This window comes from Dicentrarchus labrax, unplaced genomic scaffold, assembly GCF_905237075.1.
Source record: "Dicentrarchus labrax unplaced genomic scaffold, dlabrax2021, whole genome shotgun sequence".
Classification (NCBI taxonomy): domain Eukaryota; kingdom Metazoa; phylum Chordata; class Actinopteri; family Moronidae; genus Dicentrarchus; species Dicentrarchus labrax.
Genome location: NW_026136720.1, coordinates 16,856,494 through 16,881,000, shown reverse-complemented (window position 1 = coordinate 16,881,000; position 24,507 = coordinate 16,856,494). Strand labels below are relative to the sequence as shown.

Genomic DNA, 24,507 nt, shown 5'->3' with positions numbered 1-24,507 from the left:
AGGAGCATGACACACATTCGCAACAATCGTGAAGTCCCAGCCCCCCCCACACACCCCCCACCCAGCCGCCCAAATAGGAGCGCCTAAAAATAAGGAGCATGCCGCAACTGTTGCGCTGCCCGGGGTCTGACCAATCCCTAGCCCCCATCCTCCCCGTAAACCGACCCCCGACTCCCGTTATCCTTATGGATTAGCAAATAGAGTATGATCACAGAGGCTGAGTGACGCGGCCCCGGGTCCTTTATATACCCAACAGTTTCCTCTCTCAGCAGTCAACTTTTAAACAGAGTCAAAACTTTCAACACTGCTGCTCCAGCTCACCTGCCACGAAGCTCCATTTTTCAAAAAGCGACATTCTTCTCGGGGCCATAATAGAAAGGACCGACTTGTCGAGGGGGTGCCAATTAAAAAAAAAAAAAAAAAGCGGACGACCAGCTGCCTCGCACGTTGTAAATCGGATCATTTAATCCATCACTGTCCTGACATAAGTGGTTTTCTTCGCAAGTACATCCGAAAAAATCTCCGGGCTGCCTTTTTTAAAACTCCTACAAGCCTGAACTTTTCCTCCGCGAGAGCGCGCTTTGCCATCGACCTGCTAAAGTTTTTCTGCGCTGCCGAGCAAGTGTCACCGAGGTATAAAAGTGGACACGGAAAAAGCCACCATGATGAGCAATAACTACAGCGACGACCAGCTGCCTTCACAGTATTACCAGGCCACTGACTTTGGGGAAGAGGAGGACGACGAGATGCCAGCCACGGAGAAGGACCTGGCCGAGGACGCGCCATGGAAGAAGATCCAGCAGAACACCTTCACCAGGTGGTGCAACGAGCACCTCAAGTGCGTCAACAAGACCATCACCGACCTGCAGAGGGAATTCACCGACGGGCTGAAGCTGATTTCACTCCTGGAGGTTTTGAGCCAGAAGAAAATGTACAGAAAGTACCACACCAGACCCAACTTCCGCCAGATGAAACTGGAAAATGTTTCTGTTGCACTGGAGTTCCTGGACAGAGAGCGCATCAAACTGGTCTCCATTGGTAAGTTAGACTTGGTTAATTACTTTTTAAATGGAAAGCAACCAGTTGTAAAATGAAAACATAAAAAAGTCTGTTATTAGATAGAAACAAGTCATCCAGAATGATTTCATGATAGTTGACAGTGTATGACTAAGATGCAGTGCTGTCAAGCAAGTCTGTCATATCTTCACAAACACATCCACATTCTGTAGCTGCTCTGTTGGTATGTTATCAGCCCAGGTGTCAGCCAGCAACGAGACATGGGTTTCACAGGCAGGCTGCATTGAGCTGGGGTCAACAGCTTATTGGAAAGTTACTGCAGAGGTGCCACTGAGGTCATTAACTTGTGTCAGGACCAAGGCCGAGAGGCTCCATAGTATGCTTTAGCTTACTCCCGCTGCAGCAATGTGATAAACTATTGGCTGGAAATTCACTATGACTGTGCTAATGAGAATGACACAGTTTATACATGTGGGCAGCAGGGTCTCTCTCTCTCACACACACATACACACACACACACACACACACACACACACACGTATACACTAACACAAGCAGGCACATACTCATTGCTGTCAGGTCAGGGGTCAGACAACTCACTGAGGCTGTCGGTTGACAGCCAGAGCCATCAGCTACTCCTGTGAGGTGAGGATTAACTTTGATGGGATTTGGGGATCAGGCTGTGGAGCAGATAGCTGAATTTACAATAAATTGTTGTGGATATGTGTCAAATCCACAGATTCACCAGAGGAAGACTTCACTCCACCAGAGTGAACTGAGTGCCACCTCTTAGAAAAATGTAACAACTGAGGAGAAACTGGTAGCCCAATATTAAAAGCACAGCTATTGTAAGATGAACAGCTATGGCTTAATTAAACACCTGTAGACAACCCCACAATTCATTCAGAAGGACAGTTATTAAACATTTGACAAAGTATTCTTTCTGATTGGGTGACTAATGGTCCCGCCACACACTTGAGTGAAATTCCCGGCATGGCTGAGGCTTTGGCCGGCGGACTGTGAAGGTCACAGTGTGTCCACTTGAACATACACAGAGTGTGTTAGTTTGAGTGTCTGTGTATGTGATGGTATGGGGGTGGGGGGGGGGTGGGGACTCTCAATGGCAAGCTGAAATCTCAGGCGTCCTGGTGATCCCTGGAGGGCGAAGGTCACAATCACAGATATCCCCTCAAAGTCTGCAGAGTGTGTCTGCATAATATCTAGGACTTCATATTTTAGTGTTCCAGCTGTACATACGCACACTAGGTCAGACGGTTTTGACAGAAACAGGGCGCGATAATAGAAGTCCTGGTATTTCACTTCCTGGCACCCTCTCCCTCCATGCAGCTCTACAGTTGCAATGCTGCCCTCATAAGATAATGTCTCAGTCTCATTCCAGTGACCCAGAGACACTAAAAAAACCACCACAGGCTTAGTTGCACATGTGTCACAGTGTGTAACTAGATACAATTTGATGGATGTCTCTTTGACCTGCCAGTTGCCCTTAAAGCCGACCACAGCGGGATCACAACCACACTGTGCCACATCGTGCCACCTGCCCGTGCCAGTCAAATGCTGGTGACACATCAAACATTACTCTCTGATGGGAGGCACTGATCTATGAAAAGATAAATAGTCTCAATAAAACAGTCCCGTGATATAACAACTGGCATCAAAGTCCCTCCATTATTAAAGTCTTACTGAATTAACCAGAGTGTATCACACAAGATTAGTCGATGAAACATTAAAGTCTAGCGCTCCTCAGAGGTTCCTCTGCCTAAATGGGTGAATTACTAAATTAGAGTGGATTTAAAATGGCTTATTTGACTAACTTTTCCTTTGAGAACTTCGGGAAATGAGCTGCGTGCTCAGTGTCAATGAATCTAATCTCCACCTATTTGATTTATCACACACTGACGCTACAAGTTTTGGACGTAATTGAAATCCAAGTGGTATTTATGCAGAGAGGGATCACTTCCACATATCCTCAGCTGTCACTGTCTTCAGTGTACCATTGTGACTGGATGACAGATTGTCAGGGGTCCTCAACCAGACAGCTGTCTGAGAGAAAGGGGCTCGGGGGGAAGCAGTGAGGAGCATTAGATTCTTGTCTCCTCAGTCAATCATCATTGTTTGTATTTCTACTCAGAATAGCCTGGTCAACTCTGCAGAACAACAAGGGAAGAATATTTTTATACACTCATGATATAGCTTTGGGCTGCCTTGATCAGTGATAACAATTTACAGAATGTAAAACCAATTTACTTGTAGATTGCACAAGTCTTCCTGGAAGGGCCCATTAACAGTTAACAATGAAAATACAGCTGGAAGATGCAGTTAGTGCACCACCAAATACTGTAGTGCATTATGTGATCTGTTGAAAGTTATAAATCCTCATGAACACTGTTGTCTCTACTGTCCAACTACAGATAGCAAAGCCATTGTGGATGGAAATCTAAAGCTCATCCTGGGTCTTATCTGGACTCTCATCCTCCACTACTCTATCTCCATGCCCATGTGGGATGACGAGGATGACGAGGAGACTAAGAAGCTGACCCCGAAACAGCGCTTGTTGGGCTGGATACAGAACAAAGTGCCCCAGCTGCCTATCAACAACTTCAACCGTGACTGGCGGGATGGCAAAGCCCTGGGAGCTCTGGTCGACAACTGCGCCCCCGGTAAGAAGCGTGTAGTTGCATGAGTCTATAGGGCGGGCGGAGTGAGTAGTGCTGAGTCAGGATACGTGCGGTGCCTGTTAAAAGGCTTGTTGTATGGAGGGGTTTTCCTTGGTTGTCATGGAGGCTGGGGTCAAGCATGTGTCAGTCAATGTGTCCGAAACCGTATCACCTTCTCAAGAGAATTTGTCTCCTTTGGTCCTCATCTAGAAATGAGGGCCGTATATCTCACACATTCTGGAGTGCACACACACACACACACACCCACACACACACACACACACACACACACACACACACACACACACACCTACTCACACACAAACACACATCTAGATTCAGATGTCAGCCACTGTAATCTGTCTCTGGGGACCAGGTAGTGTCAGTGGGTTGCTGAGGGGTTGCTGATGGCCGGAGGACGTCCCTGCCAGCTGTCCCACAATGACTGAAGCTTTCACTCTCACTGTTTCGGACCCTGAGGCCCAAGCCTGGCTTTAGTGTTTATAGCCTTGCTGCTACACAACACCCCCAAATTTGGGCACCATTCCTCCTCTTCTGTCAAGGGGGATGCTTGGCTTCGCATCAAAATGCGGAGTGATCTGTCACATGGAGGTGCCTAAGCCACAGATCCAAGGACCACAAGGCCACAATTTGAGTCACTGCCAGGTTAGGCTTCTGCGTCCAACGCTGAACATTAGAGAATCCTCTCCTAGCTGTGCTTCACACAGTGAAAGGTGGAGGAGTAGCAAGAGGAGTACAGAACCATGTTTAACTGTGTTTATATGAGACATCTGAGGAGATCACATCTTTCAAACACTGCTGCAACACTGACCATACAAGGTTCTGTTGTTTCATCAGCTAAAACCACACAGCAGGGTAACTGATGAAACTAGCTCTGTTCTGAAATGCAGAAGTTTTTTTTAAATTCAGATCTGAATGTGCAAAACAAGTTAATTGTCCAAACCAGGAAGAAACTAATATTTGACAGGCAGATAACTACAACTTCTGTAAGAATATTCAATATGCTCTTATACAACTATAGCATTTGTCTGCCCCTCTTGGTGTTGCAGTGATGTTGCATTATGAACTACATGGCTATACATGGTTTTACTCCAAAGCTGACATCCCTTTGAAGAGCAGTGATTTCCAATAGAATCACAGTGGAAGACCCTCCCTGGTGCCTCCCGACTGACAGCTTTAAAAAAAAAAAAATCTGCGCACTCCTTTCTTGCAGATGCATGTTAACTCAACCCTGTTAATACTCTGGTCTTGTGTCTATATTAATTGGATGATAGTATTCTATGGTGTGCCTGTATGAGTGGCCACTCCATCGCCAACACTAATCCAATTTAGGCATTAGCAGCATGGTGGAGGAGGCTAGCTTTAGCCACAGTGAAAGTGCCAGAGCGTCTCGAGGTTGTTTGTTTTGAGCAGTCAAGAGAGACCTTCGTTGAATTCACAGGAGCAGACCAGCGTGGGTAACGTCACGCGATGTTGTAGTTGGAGGCGTTAGACAGTAGTGACCAAGTGGAATTATTATAGCACCTGCAGTGTAACACTGACTGTATTAATCTGTGCAGAATTGTCTAATCACCCTGTTTTTGCATTCTGCCAGGTCTGTGTCCTGATTGGGCCGAGTGGGACCCAAACCAGCCTGTGCAGAATGCCAGAGAAGCCATGCAACAGGCCGATGACTGGTTGGGTGTGCCTCAGGTAAGATGATCGATTTTTTGCTTGCTTTAGCTCACTCAGGTGTGTGGTGGGTGGGATTGAGCTCATAGGACCATGCAGGAAAAGCAGGTGTTTTCTGTTTTCTGATTTGAAACATAGTTTATACTCAGTGGATAGACATTCAGTAAACACAAGCAGTTTAAAATCAAGCACCAAGACGCATTTGTAAACGCACACATGTCTCACCACGTGTACATACACCTGTGAGGCAACACTGAGCTGAAAAAGGCAGCACCGTGCATGGTATGGAGTCTAGTGTTTTTCCAGGGAGATCACGCTGGAGGGTGTCATGAAATATTTATTACCCAGCTCACTTCCAATATTTTCATTTGCTGTATTGTTTCTCTCAGTAAGTGAGTTTGTAGGAGTTTTATTTAGTAGATTCATGAATTCGCGGAGGTGTGAGATGTCTTAACACCTTCCGAGCCAGTCACTAAAACAGAGGTGTAAATATGCCTGCGCTCATCAGAATAACAACAGAGCAAGTGTGCAATATTTCCAGTCCTGTTTGTAAGACTCTGAGTCTCCGTATTGTAATGTGCACTATGCGGGTTGTTTACTTGTTTGTCTAAGACACAGGGTTAGCTTTTCTCCATGAGGCTTAGCATTGGTGAGATAGCCGTGGGGTGTATGTCATGGCTCTGCAGGCCTGGGGGCTGGATTCCAGTATGGTGGTGTTAAGGAGATGTGGGAGAGGTCTGGCTAAGGATAAATCCCCCTGACTGGCTTATTGAGAGCAACAATCCTTAACCCTGCTGTCCTGGGGTTAAATATAACCAGCATGGAGCATGGCTTTGTGCCACTGTGTGATAGGCAGGCAAACAAGTGCTGGAAGGGAGACAGGAGTCAGAGGTGGGGGGAATAAATAAGTTTAATCCTTGTCAAATCCAATTGCACTATACTTAATAAGGGAAAGTTATATAAAGAGTCAATCATACCCTTCTTGCAATGATAATACAGTCAATTAAAACATAAATAAGGCTATGGTGTTTCTATGGTCATGGTTGTTGCAGGAAGTTGCATAAAAAGCGAACTGTACCCTCTCTGCCCACTATAGTTTTCAGCTAGTTATTGACATGATTAATTCCTGACGTGCTGGATGTCTTTTTGTGCTACAGGTGATTGCCCCTGAGGAGATTGTGGACCCAGATGTGGATGAGCACTCAGTGATGACCTACCTGTCTCAATTCCCCAAGGCAAAGCTGAAGCCTGGAGCTCCTCTCAAGCCCAAACAACTTTTTCCAAACAAGGCCAAAGCCTATGGACCTGGTGGGTGGCCCAACAGTAACAATAAACACCTGCACAGTTCACAGCAGTTCATATGAACAGCATGAATGTATAATGAGTATTGTTCACCTTCTCTGCCCTGAATATAACAGCAGGGATATTAGGCAGCAGTTCCACATAGATAGTATATCATTTTATGCTCAATAGTTTTTTATTGGTGTTTCACTCTGTATGACTACAGGTATCGAGCCTCATGGCAACAAGGTGCTGCAACCAGCTGTGTTCACTGTGGAAACTCTGGAAGCTGGCAGTGGTGAGGTCTTGGTCTATGTGGAGGATCCTGAGGGACACAAAGAAGAGGCAAGACACCCTGCTAGCCAAGTCACCTGTTCCTGCTAAGCTTCAAAGTGTTACAGAGTGTACATCTAATCTTTAATCTAACCCTCTCTTACTTTGTCTTTTTATTCTCTAGGCTAAGGTTAAACCCAACAATGACAAAAACAGAACCTACACTGTCACCTATGTTCCTAAAGTTGAGGGTGTTCACAAGGTAAGTCTTTTTTCCCCCTGATGTACGTTGAGTCCACACATCACTCACCACATGGACAAACCACTCTATTTAAAGGTGTCTTAATATTGCCTTGCTTTTTTCTTATTAGGTTAAAGTGTTGTTTGCTGGTCAGGACATTGACAAGAGCCCCTACACAGTTAACGTAGCAAAGGTTATGGGTGACCCCAGCAAAGTGCATGCCAGAGGACCAGGTCTGGAGCCTACAGGCAATGTGGCTAACAAGCCCACCTACTTTGACATCTACACAGCTGGTTAGTATGCAAAATTCAATATTCAAATGTAGACATGCAGACTACAGGAATGCAATGTGATTCAAGGCTCGAAATCCAAAGAATCACTGGAATCTTTTCAGAGAGACTAAAGCTACAGCCTCTACTTTGACCTGTGATAACTGATTATTTTCCTGGTTTACTCAGGTGCTGGTAATGGTGACATCAGTGTGGTCATCGTCGATCCTCAGGGCAAAAAGGACACAGTGGAGCTTATTCTGGAGAATAAGGGCGACAGTGTTTTCCGTTGCACCTATCGTCCCATGCTGGAAGGGCCTCACACCATCCACGTACTGTTTGCAGGCCAGGAGATTCCCAAGAGCCCTTTCATTGTCAACATCGCAGAGGGTGAGCCATCTGTCTGTGTTGTAAATTACTGTCAGACAAATCTGATTTCTTAGTGTGCCGTTAGTGTCAGGGTGATTTATCCATCACAATATAAAGTCGTCTTTATTTTCCCTGGGAACAACCACCCAGTGTAGATCATAACCCTTCCTATCTGTCATTTCTAGCTCCACCCGTTGCTCCTCCCATGGGAGCTCCACTGCAGATAGTCCCTCAGTCAGTGCGCGCCCCTCCTGCAGCGAAGGGCGGGAGGGGTGTACCCCCCCCAAACCTGGCCGCCCAAGTTAGTATGGTCTGCTGGGAGGAGCGTGTGCTCATTTGCTCAGCCAGATCCCCTCAAACCTTTCTGTGTGCCGCGCCCTGCAGATGCCCCTCTGTGCTTTCTTTAAGATTAGGGTGCCGCGGCTCGATTGCCGTGCTTGGTCGCCTGCTCCAACTTCTTGCATCTTGCAGCTTAATGGTTTATGTTTCAGAGAGAGATGAGATTCAATGTTATACAAATACTTTCCAGATTGTTCAACTTTGCATTTGCATTTCTGTCAAACGTCGTTCTTCTCTGTTAAATATCTTTGCTTGTGCTGTTGACATGTTTGTTTTTATCACGTCTACATTTGCATCAGCCAGCATTCAGTTTAAGCCTGCAGTCAACATTTTGGAGTGACTGAAATGTTGTCAGAAGCTCCCTCGATGCTTTCAAATGTGTCAATGTCATATTTAACATTCTGCACTTTGTGCTGCAAAAAGCATCCTTCTCATTTACAGGTTCTGTCAGTCAACCTTTGAGAAATCCCATGAATTGGATACTTTAATGTCTTTGCTACTAACATTGCTGTCAAATGCTGGCTACTCTCAGTTGCCTTATGCTTTGCTGAATATTTCTCTTTCACACTTGTTGTTATTCCTTTCAGCCATGAACTCAAATGCCTGCAGAGCTACAGGCAGAGGCCTTCAGCCTAAAGGCGTGAGAGTAAAGGAGGTTGCAGACTTCAAAGTTTTCACCAAGGGAGCTGGCAGTGGAGAGCTGAACGTCTCAGTCAAAGGACCAAGTGAGTCAGACAGCACTCTCTTCTCTGCATCCCTCCACACTCCTCCTCGAACATTTTTAGAATATTTTCCTTTGTTTGGGTTTTGTCTGAAGGATAGCATTCACATAGGCATATGATAAAGCACTAAACAAAATGCATAAAATGTCCCTATGACTTTATAAGAATCCATATTGACTGTATTATTCATCCTCAGATGGAGGAGAGGAGCAAGTGAAAGTGCGAGATGCAGGAAATGGTGTGTATGAATGTGAATATTACCCCCTTAAGCCTGGCAAATACACAGTCAACATCACCTGGGGAGGCCAGCCCATCCCACGCAGGTAAGGTCCTATTGCTGCCTTTAGCTATTAATTAACAGTGCACATTCACATTTACACTAGGTAATATTGTCTATTTTTTTGTGCTGCAGTCCCTTCGAAGTGGAAGTGAGTGAGGAGGCAGGTTTTCAGAAGGTGAGGGCCTGGGGTCCTGGTCTGAAGACTGGCATGGTGGGAAAATCTGCTGACTTTGTGGTAGAGGCCATCGGCACTGACGTTGGAACTCTAGGTGAGCCATGTGCAAGGGATATGAACTCTTATAGAAGAAAAGTGGGATTTTTTCAAATGTTTTCTGAATGGGAAATCTAAAGGTTTTATTTGTTTTGATGTTCAGGCTTCTCCATTGAAGGCCCATCACAGGCTAAAATTGAGTGTGATGACAAGGGTGATGGCTCTTGTGATGTGCGCTATTGGCCCACTGAGCCTGGTGACTATGCTGTCCATGTCATTTGTGATGACGAGGATATTAAGGATAGCCCCTTCATGGCCCACATCCTTCCTGCAGCCAATGACATCTTCCCTGAGAAGGTCATTTACACTCTCTGAATTATATAACATATGTATAAAGTAGGTTACCGCAGTGACCTATTTCGATTATATACTAAACAAAGTACATTCACTTGTTCCAGGTGAAAGCTTATGGCCCAGGCCTGAAGCCCACTGGCATCACTGTGAACAAACAAACTGAATTCACCATTGATGCCCGCATGGCAGGGAAGGGTCAACTCAAGATCTACGCACAGGTATGAAGAGCAGCAGTTTGTGAAACCTTCATTGTTTGTTCAACACGTCATTTATATTGCATGTGCGCTGACATGCTATGTATCCACTAAGGACGCTGAAGGTTGCACCATAAACATCAAGATCACTGACAAGGGAGACGGCACCTTTCTGTGTGTGTACACTCCTGTCAAGCCCATTAAACACACCATCATCATCACCTGGGGGGAGGTCAATGTGCCCAACAGCCCCTTCAGGGTAAGACTCATGATAATGCACATACACCCAGCACTTAAAATTCTGTCAATGTAATATAATGATACTTCGCCGAATATAGACAAAGTAAGAGGATTGCAGCAATACTTGAACCAATTGCTTCTGCCTCAAGAACACTGTGAATTCATTAGGTGCTGGTTGGAGAGGGTTCTCATCCAGACAAAGTCAAAGTCTATGGTCCCGGAGTGGAGAAGACGGGGCTCAAGGCTAACGAGCCAACATACTTCACAGTGGACTGCAGTGAGGCTGGTCAAGGTGAGCATGTATGAGGAGATGTGTGTGGGTGGTTACAAAAACACTTCTAAGTTGAGTTGATTTTTAATTAAATCAGGCAATGGAATAAGTATATCTGTGCAGTTTAGCTGACAAAGCTGAGGTAAATTTTTGAAATGTATGAAATGTACTTAATATTTTAAGTTAAGCTCTAGGCAGTGGAGCGACTGCTTCTATTTATTCAGATCATCTGCTTTCTAATGACCTTAGTGAACTGTGCTCATTGCTATGCACCATTAGGGGACATCAGCATTGGAATCAAGTGTGCCCCAGGGGTGGTTGGCCCCGCTGAGGCAGACATCGACTTTGACATCATCAAGAATGACAATGACACCTTCACTGTCAAGTACACTCCCCCCGGTGCAGGCCGATATACCATCATGGTGCTGTTTGCTGACCAGGTTAGAATACTGTTTGCAGTGCAAGAAGGACTGATGAGTTTTGGAGAATCATTGTGGGAGTTTTATCTAGTAATTCCTCATGATTGTTTTATGATTGGCTTTGTCAGGAAATTCCCATTAGTCCATTCAAAGTCAAAGTGGATCCTTCCCATGATGCTGGCAAGGTGAGAGCAGAGGGCCCCGGACTCAACAAGACAGGTGGGAGCCACACACCAAAAACTGGAATTCATATAAATACCAACACACTAAATTGATATGTATTTGCATTTGCAACAAACACCCACTGCAAATACTTTGGTGTATCATTTTACCACAGGGGTCCTTAGTTGTTTACTTTGTACATAAATACATAATACATAATTACTCCTAATCAATATTTCAATGTCCATTTTTTTGCCGATGATACAATTCTATATGCCTCAGGAGCAACCTCAGCCCATTCCCTGACTCGTCTCCTGTCTGCCTCTGATGCCTTCCAACTATCACTCTGTAATCACAGACTAGTTATAAACACATAAAAGACCAAACTTTAAATGGCACCCAGATCACTTTGGCTGAGTCATACAAATAACTAAGAATATGGCTTGACAGCAGACTTCATTTTAAGATTCATTTACAACAATTGACTCTAAAAAATGAAAATCAAACAAGGATTCTTGCATAGAATTAAAGGATGTCTGTCTTCCTCCAACCATAAAACGATGCAGTGCAGTCAACCTTTATGCCTGTCCTTGACTATGGAGATATTCTGTATTGCCAATGCCACCCCATCAACACTTCAGCAGTTAAACCCTGTGTATCACAGTGCATTATGCTTTATCACAAATGACACATTTTGTACCCGCCATTGCTCTCTGTATTGAAGGGTTGGAAGCACTCTCATTTACATCAAGTTACTGCAGTACACGATACAGTATCTATCCAACCTTAAATATCCCTCATGTATGCGCTAATGTTGGCAGAAATGGTTTCAGGTACTATGCACATTTTAAATGGAACGAGCTGCAAACTGCCCTCAAACTTGAGTGTTGCATTCCCATTGGAGATTTTAAAGCTTTATTATCTGATGTTTTTTGGTGATTCTTGCAACTGTTTTTTTTAATTCTTTGTTCTTTCTGCTTGTGGATTGTGTTTTAGTGAATGTTCCTTGTTCTCAGGTCTTTCTCGGAAAACAATGAGACTGCCTGATGACATAAATATTGATAATAATGTCATAGAAATGATTTAATTTGAGTAGCATTGGTAACACTGACACGTGTGTTTCAGGAGTGGAGGTGGGCACTCCAACCCACTTCACCATCTACACAAAGGGAGCTGGCAAGGCCAAGCCTGAGGTGCATTTCGCAGCATCAAGCCCAGGAGAGGCAGTTCGTGACTTTGAGATCATCGATAACCACGATTACTCCTACACTGTCAAGTACACAGCTCTTCAACAGGTACAGTAGGCCTCTGTTTGAAGCCCATTAACTTTAGAACAGAATGAAGAAATTATTCAAAATAACGCCTGAAATCAATCAAAATTCTGTCATCCTCTTGTGTCTTTTCAGGGTAACATGGTCATTTCAGTCTCTCATGGAGGAGATCCAATTCCCAAGAGCCCCTTCCACATCACAGTGGCACCACCTCTGGATATTGGAAAGGTGAAAGTGGAAGGATTAGATAACAGTAAGTTACAAACACTAAGTACTATACTCTTGCATTTACTATGTAAAAATAGTTTATTGCAACAGTTTAAGTTCCATATTAATCTTTCTTGCAGAAGTGGAGGTTGGAAAGGATCAGGAGTTCACAGTTAACACAAAGGGTGCTGGTGGGCAGGGCAATGTAGGTGTGAAGATGACCTCACCCTCTGGCCGACCAATCCCATGCAAGCTGGAATCAGACAAAGCCAATGGCACTCACAGTGTGAAGTATATTCCCCCAGAGGAGGGGCAGTACAAGGTTGATGTCAGCTATGATGGCAACCCGGTGATGGGAAGCCCCTTTGGGGTTGAAGCAGTGATGCCTGCTGATCCTTCAAAGGTAAATGTTCATGAAAGCTGCATGCAGTTCTTCATTTTGTCCATACTTGAGACTCTTAGAACATATCATGCACATTTAAGATGTTTTTGAATACAAATTTCTCTTACCTGACTGTTGCATCATAGGTGAGAGCCTTTGGCCCAGGCCTGAAAGGGGGAATTGTGGGTAAACCAGCTCCATTCACTATTGACACAAAGGGAGCTGGGGCAGGTGGGCTGGGCCTGACTGTGGAAGGTCCATGCGAAGCAAAGATCGAGTGCCAGGACAACGGTGACGGCACATGCTCTGTGTACTACCTGCCCACTGAGGCTGGGGAGTATGCCATCAACATCTTGTTTGCCGAGCAGCACATCCCCGGTTCTCCCTTCAAGGCCGCAGTGCGCTCAGCTTTGGACCCCAGCAAGGTGACAGCTAGCGGGCCGGGTCTGGAGAGGGCTAAGGCAGGCGAACCAGCGACCTTTACTGTGGACTGCACCCGGGCAGGCGATGCTGAGCTCACCATTGAGATTGTGTCAGAGACCGGGGTTAAGGCTGAAGTGCACATCCAGAAAACTGCTGAGGGGACCTTCTCTGTTACATACATCCCATCTTTCCATGGCACACACACCATCACGATTAAGTATGGTGGCCACATGATTCCCCAGTTTCCCAAGGTCCTGCAGGTCGAGCCATCCGTGGACACCAGCGGGGTGCATGTCTATGGGCCGGGAGTGGAGCCCAGAGGTAAGGAGACCAAGACCCTAAGATTAGAATTAGTTAGCACTTCATGCAGGTTCTTGATAAACCCAGTGCTAAAATAATTATTCAGTTAATTAATTAGTTAATTGTAAGAAATGCAATTGAATTCATTTTTTTTGGTTCCAGCTTCTCGGATGTTTAGATTTGTTGGTTTTCTCAAGCAAATGTATTTATTATTATGCAACACAAGGTTATACAAGGAAATGAAAGTTTGCTGTGCCTTCATGCTTGTTGCCAACATTATATATATTTTTATTATCATTGTATTTGGGTTTTTTATTCAGGCTCGAAAAACACAAGCTATTAGGAGATGTCAACTTGGGCTTTTAATGGGCATTTTATAGGATTTTCTGTCTTATAGACTATTGATTGATTAAAGGAAAAATAATTGCCCAATTAATCTGTAATGAAAATTTTTAATTGATAGTGGCAGCCCTAGCTTGTAATATTTTAACCAGTTCATTAACTTCTCATAAAGATTCCTCCGTTATAAAGATTTATAATGTCAAGTCTTAATATAACTGATCCTGCTTGGTCTTGTCTTTCTTTGGCAAAGAAATCACCTGAAAGGCTTTTCTGTTTCTAGGTGTCCTCAGAGAAGTCACAACCCACTTCATTGTTGATGCCCGCGCTGTCAACAAGGTTGGAGGAAATCATGTGAAGGTTCACATTATCAACCCCTCCGGCACCAACACAGACACCTACATCACTGACAAGGGAGATGGCACTTACAGAGTGGAGTATACAGCATTCGAGGATGGTATGAGAAAAATATTATATTACTTCATTCAGTGTTAATTCACACAGTTTAATGATCATGAGGTGGAGAGACAGAAGTGTAACATTAACAAACCTAACCTTCTGCAAATAGATTTTACAAACACAGGCTGTGTAAAAGAGTGCATACAGACAGACGGAGAAATCACTAACAGGTGCTCGTTTTGGGCGCCATTTAGAAATAAAGCAGGAGAGTGGGAAAAGGAAGAACGAGAGAGAGAGAGGGGTATAAATACAGAATGATGCAGTGGAGCAATGATGTGAGGGGCAGAGAGCAGGGAGACATAGAGGCAGACAGACTCTGTTTTATAAATAGTGTGCTCTGGAACAGAAGCTCTTAACCAGGCAGGTATGTGTACTGAAGGCTGCCTGCACACAACTATACAGCAGGGGAATGACAGGGGATATTAATAGAGACCTATAACACAAAGCAAAGAGATCACAGAGAACTTCTCCACCACCAGACATGCTCTAATATCATAGCAGTGCGGCTGGGAATCTGGCATATAGGCCTACTGAGAGGGCTCTGTCAGAAAAATGTTGTAACAGAATAATGAATAGGGAACAGATGTAATGCCTTGTACGCTCACCAGAGCGTCTGCACTCTAGATGGTGTCTTTTATAAATAAACAGATGTTTATCTCCCTAAAAGGGAATTTGTCTGGCCCATAATTAAAAGCAAGTGACAATAACAGAAAATGTTTGCTTGCTTTGAGAACACTGAGGCAGAGATGTATGACATCAGACATTGAACTGGTGTATTTGTGCGCAGGAATTCATCTGATTGAGGTGCTGTATGACGATGCGCCTGTGCCCAAGAGTCCCTTCAGAGTGTCTGTGGTGGAGGGATGTGATCCTACCCGGGTCCGTGCTTATGGACCAGGTCTGGAGGGAGGAATTACCAACAAGTCTAACTGCTTCACTGTGGAGACCAGGTACTGTGGGATCACACTTAGGGGAGAAATTTGTAGGATCTCAAACTTGTGCAATAAAATAAAAGTGTTTGTTTTCTTTTTTAAGGGGTGCTGGCACAGGAGGCCTGGGCCTGACCATCGAGGGAGCCTCAGAAGCAAAAATATCCTGCAAGGACAATAAAGATGGCAGCTGTAGTGTGGAGTACATCCCCTTCACTCCAGGAGACTACGACGTCAACATTAACTATGGAGGTCACCCGATTCCTGGCAGTCCGTTCCGTGTCCCAGTGAGGGACCCTGTGGACCCCAGCAAGGTGAAGTGCTCAGGTCCAGGTTTGGGTACTGGAGTGAGAGCCCATGTTCCTCAGACTTTCACAGTTGACAGTACCAAGGCTGGACAGGCCCCACTGGATGTCAAGCTCTATGGCCCATCGGGTGAGGACATGCTGTTAAATTATGACTCATATTCCTTGCCTACCCAAGGTGGACAACTAACAGCAAGTTGATGGTATATTATATTATATATTTCCATATTGTCTTATTTCCAGGTACTGTTGAGCCAGTTGGTGTGAAGAACAATGGTGATGGCACCCACACAGTTCACTACACCCCAGCACAGGATGGCCCTTACACTGTAGCTGTCAAATATGCAGATCAGGAGGTCCCACACAGGTACAGTGTGAATAAAAAGAAAGACACAATGTCAGGCACTATGTGCAGATACGTCTTAATTAAAGTCCTGTTCTGTATGTCTGAATTTAAAAAAGAATAATGTAGTTCAGCAAATTCTCTATTCCCATTTCTGTCTTTTGTAGGACTGGATTTAGTAATTATACTTGACATTCTCTCCTTCTTCCACAGTCCATTCAAGGTAATGTCTCAGCCTGGGCATGATGCCAGCAAGGTACGCGCAAGTGGCCCTGGTCTAGACACAAAAGGTGTGCCTGCAAGTCTGCCTGTTGAGTTCACCATTGATGCTCGTGATGCTGGAGAGGGACTGCTCACTGTGCAGATTCTGGTGGGTTAAGCTACCTTTTACACAATCATTTCAGAACCATTAGCTACCATCTGAAATAACTCCATATTATCTATTGACAGGACCCTGAGGGAAAGCCAAAGAATGCTACAATCCAGGACAACAGGGATGGCACCTACACTGTCTCCTATGTACCTGACTCCACAGGCCCCTACACTATCACCATTAAATATGGAGGAGATGAGATTCCTTACTCCCCATACCGCATCCAGTCCCTGCCCACAGGAGACGCCAGCAAATGTCGCCTCACAGGTAAAAAAACAAAACACACACTGAGGATCCGTTCTGAAGTAAAAATATTGTATTATAGCATTTCCAAGTTAATATTAAAACTGTATTTTTCCTTTCCAGTTTCTATTGGAGGACATGGCGTGTGTGAGTAACTAAGGCTTTGTTTTTATTTCTGTGCCACATTTCTAGAAAATCTTAGCATGTGTTTATGCAGCACTTTATCCTCATTCCCTCTCTGTCCTTAACAGCAAGCCTACAGAAGCTGCAGACCTCTGAGGATACAGTCATCACAGTGGATGCCAAGGCTGCTGGGAAAGGCAAGGTGACCTGCAAGGTGCAGACCCCACAAGGGATGGAGCTAGACATGGATGTGGTGGAGAATCATGATGGGACCTTTGATATTTACTACACAGCCCCTGAACCTGGGAAATATGTTATTACAATCCGCTTTGGGGGACAGAACATCCCTAAGAGCCCCTTCCATGTGATGGTGAGTAAAGGAGTATTTTAACGGCTGCCATAGCAGCTCTGACATTTAGTCGGATGAAACCAACTATTTCTCTTCTCTCTGTATTGACAGGCCACAAATGAGCCAGTTGTTCCCCGCGATACTGTGGATCCTCTCTTCCGTCCTGTTAACTTCCTCGTCCCCTTCACGCCACAGCAAGGAGAAATTACAGGTGTGACAAACACCACTCAAACAGAAACAACACACACACACACACTCCCACAAAACATCTTTTTTAGGTCACTGACATTTAACCAAGCCACTGACTTTTCCAGGCGAGGTGCGGATGCCTTCAGGCAAGACTGGCCGCCCGCATATCACTGACAATAAGGATGGCACTATAACAATCAAGTACCAGCCCACAGAGAGAGGCCTGCATGAGATGGACATCAAATATGAAGGCAACCACATTCCAGGTCAGAAACACACCATGTTAGATGGACGTGAGATGGTTCTCTTTAAAAAATAACCTGAAGTTATTGGAGACTTTTCTTCTTTCTTTTTTCTTGAGCAAAATATGATGCAGTCTGATCACTGTTGGCAAATGATTATATCCTTTATAGGAAGCCCTCTGCAGTTCTTTGTGGATGCTGTGAACAGTGGAGTTGTGACTGCGTATGGTCCAGGTCTGAGTTATGGCATGGTCAACAAGTCTGCCACATTCACTGTGGTCACCAAGAATGCAGGAGAAGGTACCATACGTAACTTTTCCAGTGGATTTGTGGTAATACATTTAACCATTACAACACCAGGGCAGCAAAGTAAGAATCTGGGCTTTTTTTTCTCCCTCTCAGGCGGTCTGTCACTGGCAGTGGAAGGCCCCTCTAAGGCCGAGATCACCTGTAAGGACAACAAAGACGGTACCTGCACTGTGTCCTACCTGCCCACAGCTCCTGGAGACTACAACATCATTGTCAAGTTTGACAACAAGCACATTCCTGGCAGTCCCTTTACGGCTAAAATCACTGGTGAGGAAATAAATAATTTCTCCCACAGACTGACTTTTTTATAGTGTTGTATATTTATAGTGGGTGTGAGTGATATAAATCAGGTTTTAGGGGTTGACAAACATCTAAACCACCTTGTTTATGTCAAGGTGATGACTCCATAACCAGGACGTCCCAGCTGAATGTCGGCACAGCGGCTGATGTGTCCCTGAAGATCGCAGAGACTGATCTGAGCTCTCTGACTGCCAGTATCAGAGCACCATCAGGAAATGAGGAGCCCTGCCTGCTCAAGAAACTGCCCAACAGACACCTTGGTGAGATATCCACTTGCCAGATACAGGACGTAAAAGGAAGAGTAGAACATAGATAAGACATGCTAGGTTTGTTTAATGCATTCAGATTTCATTTTTTCTGGTTCTTTGTCTTGATTTTTTTCCCTCTCTGCCTTTTGTACATTCACAGGTATCTCTTTCACCCCTAAGGAGGTCGGCGAACATGAAGTGAGCGTGCGAAAGAATGGCATGCACGTTGTCAACAGCCCTTTTAAAATCATGGTTGGCCAGTCAGAGATAGGCGAAGCCAGCAGAGTTAAGGCTTTCGGTAAAGGCCTGGTGGAGGCACACACTTTTGAAATGGCTGAATTCTTTGTGGATACAAGGAATGCAGGTAAGCTTTATTTATGGTATTTTTCATCTTCATAGCAGAGTCGCAAAAAAACAAATGCAACAAATAATTTCTCTCTACTTCTCTTCTTCCTTTAGGTTATGGAGGTCTAGCATTGTCAGTCGAGGGTCCGAGCAAAGTGGATATCAACTGTGAAGATATGGAGGACGGGACGTGCAGAGTGACCTACTGTCCAACAGAACCGGGAAGTTACACTGTTAACATCAAGTTTGCTGAAAAGCACATCCCAGGTCAGAATCTTTTACTTGGAAAATTTACAAATTCAAAAACACATTGGACATCTTAAAATAAAAGAAATCTGTCTATATTTTGTTCACTCTATATGTGTGTGTGCCCTCCAGGAAGTCCTTTCACAGTGAAGGTGACTGGAGAAGGAAGGATGAAGGAGAGTATTACTAGAAAGAGACAAGCATCATCTATTGCCTCAGTGGGCAGCACATGTGGCCTTAACCTGAAGATCCCAGGTGTGTACAGAAGCCAGTCAGAGGTGGTTAGCGGATAGCGGTCAACCATCGAAAAATTAATGAACCTGCTGTGCACTCACATTTGTATCATTTGTATTCTCACTACTCTCTCTTCGCTGTAGGAAACTGGTTCCAGATGGTTTCAGCTCAGGAGAGGCTGACCAGGACGTTCACCCGCAGCAGCCACACCTACACACGCACTGAGCGCACAGAGATCAGCAAAACCCGTGGCGGAGAGACCAAGAGGGAGGTACGAGTGGAGGAGAGCACCCAGGTGGGCGGGGGAGGAAGCCCCTTCAGAGATGTATTTGGAGACTTTCTGGGTAGAGAGAGCCTCAGCAGCTTTGCAGGCATCACTGCCAGACCTGAGGGTGAGAGTCCAAATCTAAATTTGAAATGTGAAAACTTGCTTTGACTTAAACTGTCCACCAAGAATATCTGTTCTAAATCCTGGCTGTATCTAAACACACCCTCTGTGCTGCTCTGCCTCACCCAGTTGAGAGTGGCTCTCAGGCCATGACGGCTCAGGTGACCAGTCCCAGTGGGAAAACAGCGGATGCTGACATAGTGGATGGAGGGAGCAGCACCTACAGTGTGCGCTTCATCCCCCAGGAAATGGGACCTCACACTGTCAACGTCAAGTACAGAGGCCAGCACGTCCCTGGCAGCCCCTTCCAGTTTACTGTGGGGCCCATGGGGGAGGGAGGAGCACACAAGGTCCGTGCAGGTGGACCTGGCCTGGAAAGAGGCGTGGCTGGAGCACCTTGTAAGTTCACTCTGCGGACATGCTCTCAATTGTATTGTTCTTAATTACTATTCAAGACATGGTTTTAAATGTTTCATAAAACTTAAGATGAATCTTGATCTAATTTAGCTTTGTTTCACCATCTCTAGCTGAATTTAGTATCTGGACCAGAGAGGCAGGTGCTGGCGGTCTCTCCATCGCTGTAGAGGGCCCCAGCAAGGCTGAAATCTCCTTTGAGGACAGGAAGGATGGTTCCTGCGGTGTCTCCTACATAGTTAAAGAACCAGGTAGAACTTTTGTGTAGTGCAGAATTTTCCTGAACATTTCATCTCAGTGTTTTTTGTCTTTAGGCTGCTAAACTTCCCGTTCATTGATGGAGAAAGTAAATAACCTGTCTGCTTCCCCAGGTGACTATGAGGTGTCAATCAAGTTCAACAACGAACAAATCCCTGACAGCCCATTCATCGTTCCAATTGCTACACTGTCAGACGAGGCCCGCAGGCTCACTGTCACAAGCCTTCAGGTAATATCACACTCACAAAATCCACATTAATTTATTGCACAAAACAATCATAGACATAAAACGAGGACAGTCACAGAATATGAGAGCTGAATAACAAATTGAATGTAATATAATATATATAGTGGTTGTAGATATTTCTGTCTAATAGCACTCTGCCCTTGAAGTGTAATTGAATGCCAGTGTTGGAGCATTATCCATGACTATAATACTGTGATGCTGGCCAGTGATGAAGGGCTGGATTAACTGTCCCATGCTAATATGGGGCAACACAAGCTGTGCTATGTGTGGGCAGTCAGCTTTGTCTATGTGATTGTGTCTCTGTCTGAGAGGAAGAAAGCAAGAAGCGAGTGAGTGGAAGATAAAGGCTTTTTTTAGGGATACCTGTGACAGCTCACAATATTGGTCTCCTCAATTCACTGGCGCTTGTTGTATTTGCTTTCATAGTTTGCATTACAACTGCCAACAATGCATGTATTTTTAGTCAACTCAAATGCCACTTCAGAATGATTTTCTAAAACAAGAAGCCAGGTGAAGTGCAATATCAGACCAACGTTTAAAATGTCACGTTAGCTCTTATGTCTGGTAGGACCACTCGTCCGCCTGTAGGGCAAAAACACTAAACGCCTCGCTGTAAACTCTGACCTTTTCTACCTCTCACACCCAACCGCTCAATCTATTCTCGTTCAGGTATGAGTCACACACTTTGTGTCCCTTGAGGTTCAGGCGCACACAGACACACACATTCACGTATGCATATATATTCTGATCATATTCTTTCCTGTCTTTTGTAGGACAAGGACTTGAAGGTAAACCAAGAGGCATCCTTCATGGTGCAGCGCAATGGGGCTCGAGGTGTGGTGGACGCCAAAGTCCACACCCCCTCTGGCTCTTCTGAGGAATGCTATGTCACTGAGCTTGACAGTGGTATGCCCCAACCTCACTTTGTAGTCCAAAGACATAGACTTCTGACGACAGTATACTCAGATTTTTTGTCTGTAAGCATTATTTATGAGTAACAGATCAGTAACATCTCCCACTTGTGTGTTGTGTTCAGACAAGAATGCGATCCGCTTCATTCCACGGGAGAACGGCGTTCACTCCATAGATGTCAAGTTCAATGGATGCCACATTCCTGGAAGCCCCTTTAATGTGCGAGTGGGAGACCCAGGGCTGGTTGGAGACCCAGGCATGGTGACAGCACATGGCCCTGGACTGCAGGGAGGAACCACAGGTATAAACTACCACCACCACTACAAATATGTACCACATTTGCTCATAAATAACGTAGTTACTATTTTCAAATTTGTTGAGCATCTTTTTCTGCATTGCTCTCTTTCTTCCAGGTGTACCCTTAGAGTTTGTGGTCAACACCTGTAACGCCGGCTCTGCCACTTTATCGGTCAACATCGATGGGCCATCCAAGGTCAAGATGGACTGTCGAGAGTGTCCTGAAGGCTACAAGATCACGTACACGCCCATGGCACCTGGCAACTATCTCATCACCATTAAATACGGAGGGCCACAGCACATAGTCGGCAGCCCTTTCAAAGCTAAAATCACAGGTCTGCTTGACAGTCATTCTCCCATCTGATCTGTGGATCTCAGATGACAAGTGTCTTGGTTATGAAACAAATGTTCTGCTGAAGAAAGTGTGGAAGTCAGGAAATTGTTATGTCATCTTCGTTTATGCTGCTCAGTGTACATCTTACATAAAAGCTGTCTTTCTCTGGCACTACACTGATATATGCCTGTCACTACTTAGTGCATACAAACTCCTTTTTTTATTTATGTATCATGAAAATACTTTTAGTTCTGGAAGTTCCCTTTATTCAAAAGGGCTATGAAGTATTTTTGTAACTGAGCTTAGGCATGAGTCCACTTCCTTGCCTTTTTTTTCTGTGGAGGGAAACTCTTCCCACAAGCAGCAGCATGTTTGCTTCCCTCACATCTTTGTCAATACTGTGTGTATTATATAATGTCTGGACTGAGCCAGGATGACATTAGATAAACTCTCTCTCTCTCTGTATCTCTCCTACAGGTGCCCGGCTGTCAGGGGGACACAGCCTCCATGAGACCTCCTCTGTCTTGGTTGAAACGGTTACCAAGACCTCCAAAGTGGGCGGTGCCTACAGCTCCTCCTCCTCTTCCACCACCTCAACAAAACTGACATCTGATGCCAGCATGGTGGTTTGTCGTGGAACAGGGCTGTCCAAGGCTTTAGTCGGACAGAAGAACAATTTTACAGTTGACTGCAGCAAAGCAGGTGAGATTATCACCAACATACAGACATTGTATTCAGTAAAAACATAAACCAAACACACATACAGACACTGTACAGACACTATAGACGGAAGTAGTATTGATTTTTAGCAGAGGAACAAGCTGTTAACAAAACACTCACATGTTATCACCCCATAACTTTGTGATGGTCAATGTGTTAGCAAACAATTGCCGGTTTACACATTCAGCCAACACGGAACAAAATTACCATTCATTTGGAGTCGTGTTTCTGGCAACCCGACCAAGTCCAGTATTCTCTCCTTAGTTTTCTTTGGCATCGACTGACTCCTGAGGGAAATATCTGGGTCTTAAAAGCCTTTTTTTTTTACTAAAAACAGCTGCCTGCTGCCACTGAAAATGAGGTTAATGACTGAGAGTAAACAAAAACGTTAAAGTAGCAGGCATTAAAACCAAAGCAAAGAGCTGAAAGACACTAAAACACTGCAGTAGAACTCAGGTGAACTGCAGAATCGGGAGATAGTTCTCCTATGAGCATCCAATCTACAGACCATCAATTCATCCATTTGTTGTGTAAAATTTTTAATTATCGCATCTTTAAGCCAACACAACCTTACACCATGACCATTATCCCCCCCCCCCCCAACTGCTCCGTCCAGGTACCAACATGCTGATGGTGGGCGTGCATGGACCCCATGCTCCCTGCGAGGAGGTGTATGTCAAGCACATGGGCAACAAGCTCTATAACGTCACCTACACCGTCAAGGACAAGGGCAGCTACACCGTCATCGTCAAATGGGGCGACGACAACATCCCTGGGAGCCCTTTCAAAGTGGCTGCACCTTAAAATAAACTGCACCAGTGCCCCGTCCACCGACCCGCCACCCGGTTTCTCGTCATGTGCACGCATCAATCAAACTCCCTAGTACTTCTTTTCTGCCGCTGCTCTTCGCCCTTCAGCGGATTGCAATATACTCCACATGCACTAAAACCTGCAAGGACATTTGCTTACAGTTTTTCTTGATGACAGCATATCTACATTGTGCCAAAGTTTTGTATTAACTCCAGAAATTAGATTTAGTAGAAGTACACATCCACATTCAGAGTAATGTTAGTTAAATGTTTTGCTCGGTCCATAAAATGTCCTCTCTCTGTTGTGTTGTAAACGAATGGCATAATATATGAATGTTAAGAGGTGTTGGAGTAATCAGCAGTATTTAAGTGTGATGCAATATGGTTTTGTATGGTTTAAGAATGAGATATTGACTTTTTTGTTATATTAACCTATTTTTGGTAAGTCTTTGCAGACCTAATAAAGATTTAATGACTAACTTTCCAGACGAAAGTGATTGAATTTATTTGATTTCTCGCAGTGCTGGCGGACCCTTTGCTAATTCAGCAGGAGGCATTTTTTACTTTTTTAGATTTTTATAGTTTCATTATGCAGCTATTTTCAGACCACTGCTGGTTCTTCTGCCTGAGCAGCTGTCAGAATATTTTCTCTTGATCGCACAGGCTCTCAGCTGGCAGTATCTGATCTAATAACATTTAAGACTGGTATCTAAAAGATATTTATATTCCATGGCTTTTATTATTGAGTGTCACATCTGGGGATCTTATGATAGTGAATCTCCAGCCCTTTATTTACCTCTGACATCAATTCAACATTACTGATTAGTCCTGGATCTGATGAAGCAGTCACGTAGTAATTCTTCCAGTTCTCTCATTTACATCGTGTACTTGTCCAAATGCAATCACAAGATGGCAGCATAGTCATGCTCTCCTCTGTATCCAACCAAATACACCACAACA

At 44.7% G+C, this 24,507-nt stretch overlaps 1 protein-coding gene across 1 annotated transcript; it reads left to right on the top strand.

The window, feature by feature from the left end:
- The first annotated feature begins 224 nt into the window (after positions 1-224).
- LOC127353275 (filamin-C) lies at positions 225-24,031 on the top strand. Its single transcript, XM_051382390.1, has 46 exons — positions 225-1,038; positions 3,447-3,695; positions 5,308-5,405; positions 6,542-6,692; positions 6,892-7,010; positions 7,123-7,200; positions 7,310-7,472; positions 7,638-7,838; positions 8,744-8,881; positions 9,075-9,201; positions 9,291-9,427; positions 9,533-9,726; positions 9,828-9,941; positions 10,033-10,176; positions 10,326-10,449; positions 10,708-10,868; positions 10,976-11,066; positions 12,135-12,304; positions 12,416-12,533; positions 12,628-12,890; positions 13,016-13,613; positions 14,215-14,388; positions 15,178-15,340; positions 15,426-15,754; positions 15,868-15,991; positions 16,181-16,337; positions 16,418-16,607; positions 16,707-16,730; positions 16,835-17,076; positions 17,167-17,266; positions 17,370-17,510; positions 17,658-17,786; positions 17,889-18,062; positions 18,191-18,355; positions 18,504-18,707; positions 18,803-18,955; positions 19,067-19,189; positions 19,312-19,560; positions 19,686-19,955; positions 20,084-20,221; positions 20,342-20,457; positions 21,249-21,381; positions 21,512-21,688; positions 21,801-22,019; positions 22,496-22,720; positions 23,355-24,031. Exons 1-46 carry the CDS (start codon positions 663-665, stop codon positions 23,540-23,542), a joined length of 8,121 nt encoding a protein of 2,706 aa, XP_051238350.1. The 5' UTR covers positions 225-662; the 3' UTR covers positions 23,543-24,031.
- Positions 24,032-24,507: the final 476 nt, after the last annotated feature.

Coding starts and splice junctions, on each gene's coding strand:
- LOC127353275 (XM_051382390.1), top strand. CDS start 663: ATGATGAGCAATAACTACAGCGACGACCAGCTGCCTTCACAGTATTAC. Junction 15,992..16,180: donor GATCAGGAGGTCCCACACAG/GTACAGTGTGAA, acceptor CTTCTTCCACAG/TCCATTCAAGGTAATGTCTC. Junction 22,020..22,495: donor TTTCAAAGCTAAAATCACAG/GTCTGCTTGACA, acceptor TCTCTCCTACAG/GTGCCCGGCTGTCAGGGGGA.